The sequence below is a fragment of the Triticum aestivum genome, chromosome 6A (genome assembly GCF_018294505.1).
Source record: "Triticum aestivum cultivar Chinese Spring chromosome 6A, IWGSC CS RefSeq v2.1, whole genome shotgun sequence".
NCBI classification, from domain to species: Eukaryota; Viridiplantae; Streptophyta; class Magnoliopsida; order Poales; family Poaceae; genus Triticum; species Triticum aestivum.
In genome coordinates, this window is record NC_057809.1 from 158,253,244 (window position 1) to 158,267,682 (window position 14,439).

The 14,439-nt window shown below is 49.8% G+C and overlaps 1 protein-coding gene across 1 annotated transcript; it reads right to left on the reverse strand.

The window, feature by feature from the left end:
* Nucleotides 1–5,120: 5,120 nt before the first annotated feature.
* Nucleotides 5,121–7,631, reverse strand: LOC123132602 (uncharacterized). The gene is made up of 4 exons (XM_044552435.1): nucleotides 6,507–7,631; nucleotides 5,957–6,027; nucleotides 5,621–5,855; nucleotides 5,121–5,534 (listed from the first exon to the last, which is right to left on the reverse strand). The coding sequence occupies exons 1-4, from the start codon at nucleotides 6,672–6,674 to the stop codon at nucleotides 5,328–5,330; spliced, it is 681 nt and encodes a 226-aa protein (XP_044408370.1). The 5' UTR covers nucleotides 6,675–7,631; the 3' UTR covers nucleotides 5,121–5,327.
* Nucleotides 7,632–14,439: the final 6,808 nt, after the last annotated feature.

Here is a 14,439-nt window from a genome sequence, read left to right on the forward strand (position 1 = left end):
ATCTACGGAACAATTTTATTTCACACATACGGGATGTTAATTCAAAGCCCTTCCATTGACCCCCACAACAAATACAAAGGGTTGCAAGGCCTATGCCTCAACCCATACCTTACCAAACTACTCACACATGGAGATCAGATCACAAGAACAAAACATTGAAGAACACATCTTGAAAGATTGATTGATTGCAAATATGTATTACAATGGGTGCTTTGTGCGATGCACGATTGCAAGTATGAACTAGAGGGAGTTGGGCTATGGTGGTGATGGGGCTATGGAGATGGAAATGGTGGCGGCTAGGGTTGATGAGAGGGGATGACGATGGTTTTGTTCTGGCTTCGTTCGACGCATCTCTGTTGACATTTTGATGGGGTCCCCTTTATGTAAATTGTTCATGTGGACAAGCTGCCTCAGAATTCATGCCATATGACCGCTCATACGGGTGCTCGCGGTCGTATGGAACGTCGTCTTTTGTGTTGTTTCTTCTAGTGTGCCTCCTGGTGATTCCTTCTTTCTTCATTTCCATTCATTTCCTTGTTCACACGTGATTTCTTCCCTTTTTAGCCCATTTCCTATGGAAACATATCAAAGAGAGGATTTGTGGAATCTTTTGCATTCGTTAGTCATTACTAGCAATATCGGATCGAATATCTCAGTTTTAATGAAATAATAAATCTCGATTTAAACTAAGGGTGGATGATGTAGAAATATCACTCGTCAACTTTCCCAAGCTTAAACTTATTGCCCTAGAGCAACATAGAGAGAAATCCAAATCATAAGGAACTCATTTGTTTAAACCAAAATAACGAAAAGGTTTTGGTTCACTTAGATCGGTACGCCTAGATAGCCCTCCCCTTCTTGACCTGAAAACTTAGTGCAGTTGTAGCGGTGGCATGGTTATTGCGTAGTGTTAGTGAAGCAAAGATAATCAACACAAAGTTTTTGATCTACTAGATAAAACAACTTTGCAACACTCAATTCTATTTATTCTAGACAGCACTTGCTTGTCGGAAATGCACGGAAGAGTTTTCTTCGATAGAGCCATAAAAATAAGTTAGGGACTGAAAGGCATGTAGAAAAACATGATGCTAGAGTGCTCATAAAAATGCCCACAGTTATCTTATCCTCAAGGCTCTTAAGCACTTCATGTCAATCATTGTTTGCTGAAACTTTGATTGTCACATGAAGGGATTATGCCAAGTAAGTGATCATGCATAGAGTTTCGTTGTGGCTTAATTTTTGGAACTATAAACCTTTGGTATTGTCTCTTTCGAGCTCTTGTGACCAGTCCCCTTTATTTACCACATACACACTCATTCAAAAGAAAGTCGAATAATATCTGTTTGTAGTGTTGCTACTACATATGATAACAAACTCATAGCCAAAATTCGAGTTGTTCCTCTGGTGGATCGTTCGTTGGCTAGCGGGGTCCTCAACATAACATCAAGAAAGGTGACAAAGCCACATTTACACATGTACACGTGCATAGGGTAGAAGGGCCATAGCACCAGCGAGTAGTAGGGATGGAGACGTAGGGTCTGAGTGTGGTTTTTGATGGGGACAAATGTTGGAGTCCTACAACGGTCCAAACTCTCGCAAAGTCCTCCTAGTTTGCTTCTGGTTGGTCCACGGATCGATGCGAGATAGCGTTAGAAGTTCTGCTAATCTTCGCGGTCTGAACATAGACATTTGCACACGATATAAGGGTCCGCTTTCAAGATGCCCTAGAGCCTACGATATCACGCGTTATGTAAGATACTTTAATAAATTTATTTGTTTACTAAGAGCATGATTAATAAACAGCCAACTAATGGCTATATGATGTTGTCATATCATTTATAGTTACTCATATAATAAGATTATCTATAAGGTTGACTATAAGATTAGTACTTTTCTCGTCTTCTCTCCATCTATTTCTTCACATTGATTGAGAGCACGCGTATACCTAGGCTCTTGCATGAGGGCCCACTACCCTTTTTCTTTTTCGAGAGTACGCAAAATGCGTACCTTAGCTTTATAGAAGATAGAGAAATAATTACAAGAGGTTATATTCCGGTGCCCAGCCACAGGCGGCTGTCACCACGACATCCACTCCACACACACAAAGCAACTACTCTATGATATTGGGTTCTCCTCTTCCTCGCACGGCTGCCCGCAGAAGAAATTCCTTGTGAACTGCCTCGGCTACTTCCACTTCCGAGGCCGTGGTGTTGTTGCGAAAAACTCTGTCGTTCCTCTGTTTCCAAATGTTCCAACATGCCGACGTGCATAGGGTATCAAAACCTTTGCGATCCCTCTTGTTGATGCGCTTCCTGGAGGCCATCCACCAATCACCCAGTGTATGGTCCCTGGTAGGTGTGAGCTCAGTGTCGATGCCAAGTTTCCTGAAACTGAGAAACCATACTTTCCTGGCATACACACATTGCACGAGAAGGTGCTCGACCGTGTCCTCCTCCTGCTCACACAGGAAGCAGGGTGACTATGCTCTTGCAATCCATGCATGTGCCTACGGTCAGATGTCCAAATCCTGTGTTGAAGTGCTAGCCACATGAAGATCTTACACGTTAGCTTAGCCCAACATCGCCAAACTGTCGACGCACATTGAAACCGAACACCTCCATGACACATCATCTTGTAGGTAGAATTTGCCGAATAAGTGCCACTAGCCTCCCACTGCCAGATTGGGACGTCCTCCATGTTTGGCCTTAGCTCCATTTGGAGCATTATCTCCCACATTCTTAAGAGCTGGAGCAGCTCCTCCGTGTTCATGTCACCCCTAATATCCTGGGTCCAAGCATGGAAGAGAAGAGCTTCATTGACCTTTCTCCTATTAACCACTTGCTTCCTGACCTTGCGAATGAGGAGTGGCGCGATCTCGCTGATGTTAGAACCATTGATCCAACAATCCCTCCAGAACAACACTTGCGAACCCTTGCCAACATTCCATTTTACCAAGTTGTCGAATGCCTTAGTCACATCTTTGCCTGAGTTGAGGTTCAAACCTTGCCAAGGTCGACCATTATCTGTCTGCTTCAACCACTCCCATCTTAGTCTGAGCACCAGTCCTTGTTTGTAAAGATCCATGACTCCAAGGCCTCCCAACTCTTTGGGGTGGCACACCCTTTTCCAAGCAACCGCGCACTTGCCTCCTTGGATCTCCTCAGTCCCAGCCCAAAAGAACGTGCGGCAGCCCTTATCGATCTTCTCCAGCGCCCACTTGGGGGCCTCAGCCACGATCAGATGGTGCGTGGGCCGCACGCGCACCACCTGATTAACAAGGATCAGGCGCCCCCGCCTAGTCACCATGCCGCGTTGCCATCCTGTCATTAGCTTCAACACGTTGTCCACAATGGGCTGCCAGTCCGATCTCGTGAGTTGCTTGAGCCCCAACTTGAGCCCTAGATACTTGATGGGAAACTTCTCCATCTGGCAAGGCAACGCCTGACGCACCCGCTCCTCGTCCTCTTCGTCAGATGGGATCAAAACAGCCGAGGATTTAGTGAAGTTGACCCTGAGACCCGATGCTTCACCAAAGATCGAGAGTGCATCCTGGACGAACCAAAGGTCCGATCTCCAAGGCCGAATAAACATGATCACATCATCAGCATACAACGAGAGTCTTTGCATTGGCGTGCAACCTGGCATCTTGCTAACCACATTCAATCCCTGTGCCTTGATCACAAGGGACGTGAGCACATCCATCGCAATGACAAACAGGAGCGGGGAAATGGAGTCCCCTGCCTTAAACAACAAGCATGCATGAACTTCCTGCCTGCGCATCCATTTACCACCACTCGTGAGCTGGCAGTCCAGAGGAGGATCAAAATCCAAGATCTCCAAGTGCTCGAAAAGCCATTTGCCCGTAGCACCTCGAAAAGAAAAGGCCACGACAAGGAGTCAAACGCGCGCGAGATATCCAACTTGAGCATAACTCCCTGCGTCCTCCTTTTGTGAAGTTTCCTTGCTAGTTGTCTCACAAGCAAGAAGTTATTATGAATATTCCTTCCCTTGATGAAGGCCGATTGGTTCACTTGGACCAACTCACTCATACGCGGCCGCAACCGCATTGCCAATAGCTTCGAGGCCATCTTCAGGATGCTATGAAGTAAACATATTGGCCTAAACTCATTGATCTGGCAAGCATCCGGGTTTTTTGGGATCAAAGTGATCAGTGCCTGGTTGAGCCTCCCAAATCCACGCCCATTGTTGATAAAGATCTTATGCATAGCAGCAATCACATCCCGCTTGACGATCGTCCAAGCTTTCTGGAAGAAAATCCCAATAAAACCATCCGGCCCCGGTGCGCAATCCGAGGGCATGTCCCTCACCACATTCCAAATTTCCTCCTCTTGAAATACCATGTCTTGGTCTGCCAGATCTACTTGCTCGATGCCCAAGAACTCCAAGTCCAGCGTGTGCTCGCCAAGCACACAGGTGCCAAGCAACTCGCTATAAGCTTCGAAGAACGCCTCCTCCTTCCCAGCCTAGTCTGTTATAGTGCGACCATCCACTGAGATCGTGGGTATGAAGTTTTTTGCTTTCCTCCCATTCGCCACCAAGTGGAATAACTTGGTATTGGCGTCACCCTCCTGCAACCATCCGACATCGTTCACCAGTCCCACTACCTTTTTTCATGTCTCTCTTCCACATAAGCAAAATTGTCATGTAAGCGGGCTACAAGTCTATGCAAGAGTCCACTTCCCTTACTTTTTCACGTCCCTCTTTCATATAAGCAAAATTGTCATGTAAGCGGGCTATAAGCCTGCTATTGTACTTGCTCTAACATTGAAGTCAGTGCTTGCAAGCAACAGCTTGTTTACTTCACATTATTTTCTCATTTCCAGGTTACCAAATATATTTGTTTACTTACTACTACTGGTATCTAAAGTTAACATTGCAAACAATGTTACAACTAGCACGCATCATGTAGAAAATAACTATAGGAGCCTGCCTACAGTTTTCAGTTCAGAAAAAGAAAGCAAGGTCGCCGTTGAGATCTTGATGAGAATCCTGAATTTTATCCTCCCTTCTTCGCTGGAAATGAGCTTGATTTATATGAAATTAATGAGACCTTTCTACCAGACGACTACCGCAAGACACATCCAGATTATGCCCAGGTAGAACGACAAAATTTCATCAACTGTGTCATCTTCTTTTTCAGATCGAACTTCCATATGGTTCATTTTATCCACATCCACTGATGATGCACCAGGAAGCAACTACACATCCACTGATGACTCGAAGGAAGGATTCTTTTACAGCTCGAGGACCAGAGATGAGGCACATAACTCATGCTAAAACCACACTTGACATTGTAATCTAGCAACCTATACTCTAAGAGCCAACTGATCCTGCCATGAGATCTTCCTCTTCCCAGCTCGCGCCGCCGCAGGGTTCCGAGCATCCCAGAACGCCGACATTTTCGAGTCACTAGGACCGGCGACAACATTGCCCTCTAACATGTACTTGTTCACCTTGTCTGCCCTAGCAGTCTCCTGGTAACCATGAAATTCTTCGGTCTCCTCAGAGGAACTCTGAAAGAGCAAAACCCATTCAGATGAGATGAGATCAGATGAAACAGCAATGTCACTACCAAAGCTAAGATTTCCAAAGCCATTACCAGCTCACAAGCCTCGTTGAGGTCGATAACCGGAGACGCCCGTGGAACCGGATGCTGCCTTTGCTGCTGTGCGGGCTGATGACCTTTGCTTGAACTCCCAACAGCCTGAACGGACCGGTGGTGATCAACCCACACGGCTGTCCGGGAAGTAGGCGCCATTGCCGGGTTCTTCAATCTATAAACAGCAGTCTGAGATGGATTTTCGGACATCGATGTGTACCTTCTCCGCAAAAACCTGCAATGTCATAGGGTTCAAATGAAAAATGGTGTTTATCATCAGAGCGCATTGATTGGCAATCAGATAATATAACGAAGAGTTGAGCATTTGGTGATTACTTGACTTCAGCCGAAAGCCTTTGCTTTTTCAGCTTCTCCAAATGCAATCTGTTCTTCTTTGCTGCAGTTTCCTGATGAAGTCAACAAAAGCAAATTATCAGACACCAACGGCCTGAGTGTTGTTGGCACATGATAACCCCAACAGATTAACAAATCAAGAAGGCAATTTGCTGGAAATCCGCTCAGGCCAAGTAATGCACGATCCTTTGCTAAAAGGATCATGAATGGAGTATAAAATGGACTAGTACGCCTCAATCAAATCTTGAACATATGCTCTGATGAGGCGAAAAGATCAAACTTGGAACCTCGAATTTAACCCCGAAGGTTGAGTTTAACCCTAAGAACACCAGATCCAAAAGAAACACCCCAAGAAACAAAAGGCAGAATAACTCCTGGGGAAAAGGGGGAACAGTAAAACCACAAAGATCAGATCAAACACAAGGCGAAGAACAAGAAAACAAGATTGACATCGAACACAAGAAACCCCCAAACCTGAGATCAGATCGGGGATCAAAATCAAAGAAACAGTAAAAGAAGCCGGCGCGCCCACCTTGAGGAGCTCCTTGTAGTCCTGGAGGAGGCTCTGGTACCTCTGGCTCGCCCTGAACGCCTCGCCCCCGTCGCCGCGGACGGGCCGGGGCGCGCGAGGCAGCGGCCGAGGCGTCATCGCAGCAGCCGCCGCCGGCTGGGCCAGGACCACCTTGTGAGCCCTCTTCATCGCCGCCTCACCTCACCGCGGTTGGGAACAAGAAGAAGCCCGGCGGATCGTGGAGAGACGGAGGAGAAAGCGAGAGGGGACGGGACCGAGGGAGGGAGGGGGGAAGGAAGGAGATAATACTAATAAAGGTTGGAAGGGGAAGCAGGGGAGGTGTGGGTGGAAGTTTCTTGCGCCTGCTCCGTCCGCCCTCTCTCTCTCTCTCTCTCTCTCTCTCTCTCTCTCTCTTCCCGCGCCGTGTGAAGGGAGGGAGCGGAGGGGACTGCTCTGACCCATGAGTGAGATGGTGGTGCCGAAAACCCAAAAGGGCCCATGGTGAGTGGTGACCGAGGATGGATGAGAACAGGGAGGGAAGGCGAGGAGGCCGGCGCGCACGCAATGAACACCAACAAGGCAACAACTCTTTTCTCTCTCCCGTTGTTTCTCTCTCTAGGCAGACTCGGCTCGGCTCTAGTGGGCGGTGGTAGAGGGGGAGGTGGTGGGTGGTAATGGCATATGGAGTGGACGGGAGTAGTGGGGCGCTGTCTCTCCTTTCCCTCGCTCGCTTGCCGCCCGGCCTCCACGAGGAGCGAACCAGTCGGTCGTCTCTCGTGTCATTGGTGGCGAGGAGGCTACTAGAGCGAGCGACTGGGCTGGGGGAGGGAGACAAAGAAAAGGGGAGGGTGAATGTGACGATGCAGACCGGCCCCGTACCTCCTCCCCTTGCCGTGTTTCTCCCTCTAGAAATGTCATGGCCAGTTGGCCACACATCCATCCAGCCCTGGGAAAAAGCAGGTATTGGGGGGCGTGGGTGGACGTCAGGACATGGACGCCGGCTTTGTCTCTCTCCCCTCTCCACCTCTCCAATTCTCCATGGATGGCTGGGATCTCTTCTTTATTTCCCGGCAGCCTGTCCTCTAGAGAGAGAAAGCCGCGACCCACAATTTGTGGGTGGGTGTGCGTGATGGTGGCTGCGACATGGCTGCTGCCGCTGCTGCCCCGCACGCATTGATACAGGATGATGGGTGCGGTGGGGCTCGGTGGGTGGGCAATGGCGTTTGACATTGTAGCTCTGCCAATTAAATATTGCTGCTGCTGCTAGGCTGGGGAGTGACGGAACTGTCCTCAAATGCGAATCTTGCCGAATGAGATGCTGAAAAACAAGCAACTTCCAATTCACATTCTGTCACCTCCGAGAGTAAGAGCATCTCCAGCCGTTTGCCCTCCTAAAAGGCATAAAAATCGTCGTCTCAGGACGAGCCAGCGGTAGAATCGGTGTTGGGACGGTTGGGTATTGAGCTGTCGCCCCAGTCGCCGATAGAATGGGCCGCTTTTCGGTCTAGATAAATAGAAAAATGGCCTGATATCGATGAGAAATGGCCTATATTTGGTGTGGTTTGCCGTTAAATTTTCAACATAAATAATTTTTTATCACATAATTTATCATAGAAAATCAAATAATTGAACAACAAATAGTTCAATACAAATTATATAGTTCAACAAATAAAAACTCATCACACGTTGAGCTAGGCGTCTTCCTTAATCCTCCATAGGTGCTCCATCAGATCCTGCTGCAGTTGATGATGCACTTGTGGGTCTCGGATCTCCTGATGCATACTGAGGTAGGCAGTTCAAGTTGCCGGTAGCTGGTGATCAATTTCGACTAGAGGACCCTGCCTGTAGTATGGTTCAGTGTTAAACACTAACTCTTCCTGCCCGCTCTCGATGATCATGTTGTGCAAAATGACACAACAAGTCATGATCTCCCCTATTTGATCTTTCGACCAGGTCTGAGCAGGGTACCGGACAGTAGCAAATCGAGATTGGAGCACACCAAATGCCCACTCGACATCCTTCCTGCAAGCCTCCTGCACCTTGGCAAGGTGGGACTTCTTGCCTCCTGGCACATCGTTTGAGAGTCTTCACAAATATAGACCATCTCGGATAGATGCCATTAGCTAGGTAGTACCCCTTGTTGTAGTGTCGCCCATTGACCTCGAAGTTCACCGGAGGAGAATGACCTTCAACAAGCTTGGGAAAGACAGGGGAGCACCACGTTGATGTCATTGTGAGTTCCTGGCATACCAAAGAAGGAGTGCCAAATCCAGAGGTCGTCACCGCCTCAAGTACCACATTGCAACCGCCTTTGGCGCCTTTGTACATCCCCTGTCAAGCAAATGGGCAGTTCTTCCATTTTCAATGCATTCAGTCGATGCTTCCAAGCATCTTAGGAAATCCTCTTGCTGCATTCTGTGCTAGGATCTGAGCAGTGTCTTCCGCATTGGGTGTTCGCAAGTATTGCGGTCCAAACACTGCCACCACTGCCTGACAAAACTTGTAAAAACACTCGATGGTGGTGGACTCGACCATGTGCCCATAGTCGTCGAGTGAATCACCGGGAACTCCATATGCAAGCATCCTCATCGCTGTCGTGCACTTCTGGATTGAGGTGAATCCAAGTTTGCCGGTGCAATCCTTCTTGCACTTGAAGTAGCTATCGAACTCACGGATGGAATTCACAATCCTGAGGAAAAGCTTTCGGCTCATCTGATAACAGCGCCGAAATGTTTTGTCGTCGTGCAATGGAGCGTCGGCGAAGTAGTTGGAGTAAAGCATGCAGTAGCCCTCGAGATGATGCCGGTTCTTTGCTTTCATTGCTCGCCAGCAGGTCGGCGAGGGCGACGAGGACCATGAGATGTTCCTCTTCCTGGACGTCGGCCTTGGCTTCCTCTTCCAGCAGCGCGGCGAGCCCTTCATCGTCGTCCGAGTCCATTACCGAGGCAGGCAAATCACCGAACACCTTGCGGGCGCGGTGGGCGCGCACCCGCCGCTACACCACCCCTCCACGGTCAGAAATGCCAGAAAAATCACTCAGCCGGTGGTGGAGAGGCTGCCTCGGCGAAACCTTTGCTCTTTTTCCGGCGGGGATGGACTATCTAGCGATGGCGGGCGGTGGGCGGCGCCGGGATCAGCCGGTTGGCAGCCGAGCGCGCGGGGGGTGGGAGGCGAATCTGGAAGAAAGACTTGACTTTTCACCCGACGGTGTGGGCCAAACGTGCTTTTCCCTAGCGCCGGAGCCCCCGAGCGCCCCCAGTGTGCCGGGTTCGGCCTGCGATCGCCGGGCCCAAAAACGGGTCGAACCGGCGGATTTTGGCATCCTGGGGGCGTGACTGGGCGTTTTTTCGGTGTCGGCACCGAAAAAGTCACCTGGGGGGGTCTGTTAGGGGCATGGCTGGAAATGCTCTAAAGGCAAGGCTGCCCCAAGATCGCAAACTAAGAGCATGTTCAATACATGATGCAAATTAGGGGATGTAAAAATATATATCTTTAAAAAGTGCATTTTATACATCTTAAAAAGAAGATAACTCCAACATATGGTGTATTCCCTCCGTCCCATAATGTACTAGTGTCAAAAACTCTTACATTATGGGACGGAGCCACGGAGGGAGTGTACTGTAAAAGTGCAACTCCAATAGATGATGTATATTTGGTGATGTAAACCTTCTACTTCAACAAATAATTTTGTTGAGCATGTTGCGTGTGACGTGGAAGAGACCGGCCGGTGGTGGGTCAGAGCGTTGATGGGCAGCTCAAAGCCCATCTGGGGTGGGCAGCGGCTGCTTCAATAGCCTCTGGCCGGGCGCGCGGTTGCCCAAGGACTCCGCTTGCGACGACGCAACGACAAAGAAACCGCCGGCTTGGTGGGTTGTGGTGGTCGCGCGGCTGCCCTATTAGCTTCGGCGATGGGCAGCGGCTACCAGGGAAGGCGGCCTTGAGCTGCTACAGCCATTATGGCCGCCGGAGCTCCGACGAACCTCCGCATCTGCCGCGCGGTCATTGGAGGGGCGGACTAAATTCAGCGGGTCGTCAGCGATTAGGGTGGCGCAGCTGGCAGGGGGACAGGCCGCGGGGTCGCGGCAAGGTCGGGGATGGATGGATGGGCGGCGGCCGAGCAGAAATCACTGCGACGGAGGTGGACGGTCATTGGCGGGACGAACTCAAATCGGCGAGTCATCGGCAGCTAGGGTTGCGCGGCTGGTGGCAGGGATGGATGGACGGGCGGCGGTGTTTTCGGGCAGAAATCGCCAGCGGCGGAGGCGAGGCAGGCGGCAAACGGGCGGGCGAAAGCGAAATGAAGGTGATTGGGCGGTTGGCGTGCGGGTGCCTGTTTTACATCTCCTGTAGGTGTAGATGTATATTTGCATTTCGAGGTATTGTATTTTACATCTCCGGGAGGCGGAGATGTAATTATTTTTGCATCTACATCTATGTTGAAGATGTGATTTGGGGTCTCGGAGATGCAAAAGTTAGTTATTTTTACATCTACATCATCTATTGGAGATGCTCTAACAGTCTCTTGAAAGTGCTAGTTATCGACTGGAGGGGGGGTGAATAGGCGATTTTTATGAAAGTCTTCAAAACATGGGAGTTTCGAAGACAAACGATAGAAATGAACCTATAACCATGCAGCGGAAGGTAGACTACACTAGACAAGGCATAGTCAAGTATTCAATAAAGTGAGAGCACGAAGACTAATAGCAGCTAGGCAGTACGGATCAAGATGAAAGATAGTATGAAACCAATTTGAACAAACAGTCACACAGTGAAGACAAATGGACAATGCAAACAGGCAATGACTTCAGAAGGACCAACTGTAAATAAAGAGATGGGAAGGATAGAACCAGTGGCTTGTTGAAGACAATGATTTGTTGGACCAGTTCCAGTTGCTGTGACAACTGTATGTGTGGTTAGGGAGGCTGAGATTTAACTCAGAAGACCATGTCTTCGCCTTATTCCCCTTGAGCTAAGGACACCCAGTCCTCGACCAATCACTCTAGTAAGTGTCGTGGTTCTAAGTCTGATAGTAATGTAGGGGGGTAGGTATGGAGAGGCAAGATCTTAGCTATGGAGTAGTTGTAACCACACGAGGTTTACGAGTTCAGACCCTTCTCGGAGGAAGTAATAGCCCTACGTCTCGGAGCCCGGAGGCGGTCGACCGGATTATGTGTGTATGAATTACAGGGGTTCGAACCCTTTACACTGAGAAGGGGGGTGGCTTATATAGAGTTCGCCAGACCCCTCCGGCCCTTAGTTATGCAGGGGTTTCAAATACATTAAGGTCGGGCGTTACTGGTAACGCCCCTAATAAAGTGCTATGATGACCATAAAAGCTACTTAATGACCGACCGTTAGCGTGCGGAGTGACTTTAGGTCTCCTGGCCGTCGAGTGGTTGGATCTTGGTCGAGTAATTGCTTCTTGGTCGAGTGTCTTCGAGTCTGTCGAGTGGAACACCTCCAAGTCGATTGAAAGGTGATTTCTTCTAGAGATGTCCTTGGGTAGGGCAGTTAGGACAGGTCCATGACCCTACCCTAGGTACATAGCTTCATCATTAGCCCCCGAATGGATCGAGGTTTGAGTGGGGAAGGAGTTGAGAACTTCTCTGATTCATTGTTCATGCCATGAGCATATCTTGTTTCGGATCAATGAACCTGAGTGATGACAGCAACTTCCTTTTCAGTCGCCTTGATCCATTCTTAGTATTTTGTCGAGTGAGTTTCTTTACTTGAAAAGCTCCGAGTGACGGTGTGGAGGAGATCTTCCGTCTGACAAGTTGTTCTACTGCCCGCAGATTTTGCGGGATTTGAATTTTGGGAAGCGCGCGGGACGGGGGAGGCCGCAGTAATCGGATGGGATAGGGCGGAGCCGCCTCGATCTCCACGCCACCTTTTTCGCCACGTATCACGCGCGCGATTGTTATGAGATTTGACAGGATTGTCCGGGCCTACCAGTCAGTCACTCGGAAGCGACCTCACATAAGGCGTTGGACCGGGGTTTCTTGAACAGTGTGTTCTCATTTCCTCTTCTCCTCTTCAGGCTTCTTCGTCGCGCTCGCTCTCGCCCCAGCACCGCCGCTCCGTACGCGTCTCGCCGGTGACAATGGGGAAGGAGAAGATGGCGGCTCTGGAGCGGGCGAAGAAGGCGACGGCAAAGGCGAAGGGGAAGGCGACCAGTCGGGGTGGATCTTCCTCACGAGCCGGCCTGCCGAAGGGCTGGATCCAAGGCGACTGGATCCGCTCGGCGATCCGCCAAGAAGACCTTGACGACCTAGCTGACGGAGGACTGATCCCCCATGGATCGGCGCGGCTTTCGGGGAAGGAATCCGAGCCACAACCTCGGGAGGGTGAGCGCGTTCTCCTTGCCACCCACGTTGACCGTGGATTTTCCTTGCCTCCTCACCCTTTCTTTTGGGGATTTCTAAATTTCTTTGGGGCACAACTCCACCACTTCACTCCCAACACAATCGTGTATCTCGCTGCTTTCGTGTCTTTGTGCGAGAATTTCTTGGGTTGTCGGCCTCACTGGGGTCTTTTCAAGCACATTTTCACCTGTCGTTCTCAGACGGTGAAAAAGGCCAATCCGAGTGACGAGAGAACACAAGTGATTCAGATGTGTGGGGGTCTTGGTGTTCAGATGAGAGGGAAAAGTTCCTTTCCGGCCATGATTCTTCCTGACTCGGTCCGCGGATGTCAGTTGACCTGGTTTTACTGCAAAGATCAGCCGACGCTAGGGCAGTCAACTGGCCTCCCTCCTTTTACCATGGACCGAGTGAGGAAACCCTCCTCTTTGAAGGTGCTCCCGGAGGAGAAGGCGCAAGTTAGGGTGCTGGTCGAACGAGTGGTCCAGCTTATCCGTGACGGGGTCACTGGTATGGATCTCTTGGAGGTTTTCCTTCGGCGGCGCATCCAGCCTCTTCAAGCTCGAGACCATCCGATGTGGATGTATTCGGGTCTTGACGACACCACTCGGATTCACCCGAAGGAGGTCGATGACGACACACTGGAGGGGTGGCTGTCGGGCATCACCGGAAACAAGGACAACCCCAGGGGAGCCAGGAGAGTTCCTCCATTCGACCAGTCCCACGAACTAGAAAAGGTTCGATTCTGAGCTTTTGATTATAATTTGAATTCACTCGCGCAGCTGTCTATACTGCATCGACTGACTTTATTCTTCTTGCTTTCTTTCAGGCCCTTATCGAAATGTACTCAGTGCCCAACGGAGAGTAAGAGCAAGATCTGGAAGGAGAGGCGAGCGGCGGCGACAGTGGCGAATGGCATTCTGACTGAGAAGAGGACGAAGAAAGCGATGACTCAAGTGACGAAGAAGAAGTCGAGTCGCCTCCTCGCAGGGAGAGGCGATCCAAGCTTGACCAAGAACGACCGAGCGCCCGTGAAAAGGCGATTGCTCAGACTGGTCAGTCTTCAAAGCGTCCTCGGACATATTCACCAACCCCAACTGAAAAAGTGTCAAAGCATCTCAAAGTTGCAGAGCAGAAGCCTCGGAAGGCGTTGCCAAAGATTAAGATTGACATCCCCGTCGCTTCTGCGTGAGTGTCTCCCTTTGTATTCACTCGACGCTCCGTGCTGTTTATTTTTTCTTGATTTAACCATACGAACTTTGGAACTGGCAGCGCTGCTACTTCCGGGACCTCATCTTACAGAGATGAGGATGAGGTAATGGAGGATGCAGTCACTTCCAATCTGGGTATGATTTCTGTCATTTTGTCTTTATTTGGTCGACTCAACTGCAATGTGTACCATTGGGTGATGTGATTTTGGCGATTGATCTTTGAACAGCTCCTAACATTATTGACCTCCCCGATGATGATGACGAAGAGCCTGAGAGGCCTTTGACAAGGAAAAATAGGAAAGCTCCTGCAAGCAAGGTGCCACAGTCAACGCCGATGGCGGAACCAGTCGTTCAGGACGCTGGTGATGCCAATCGGGGTTC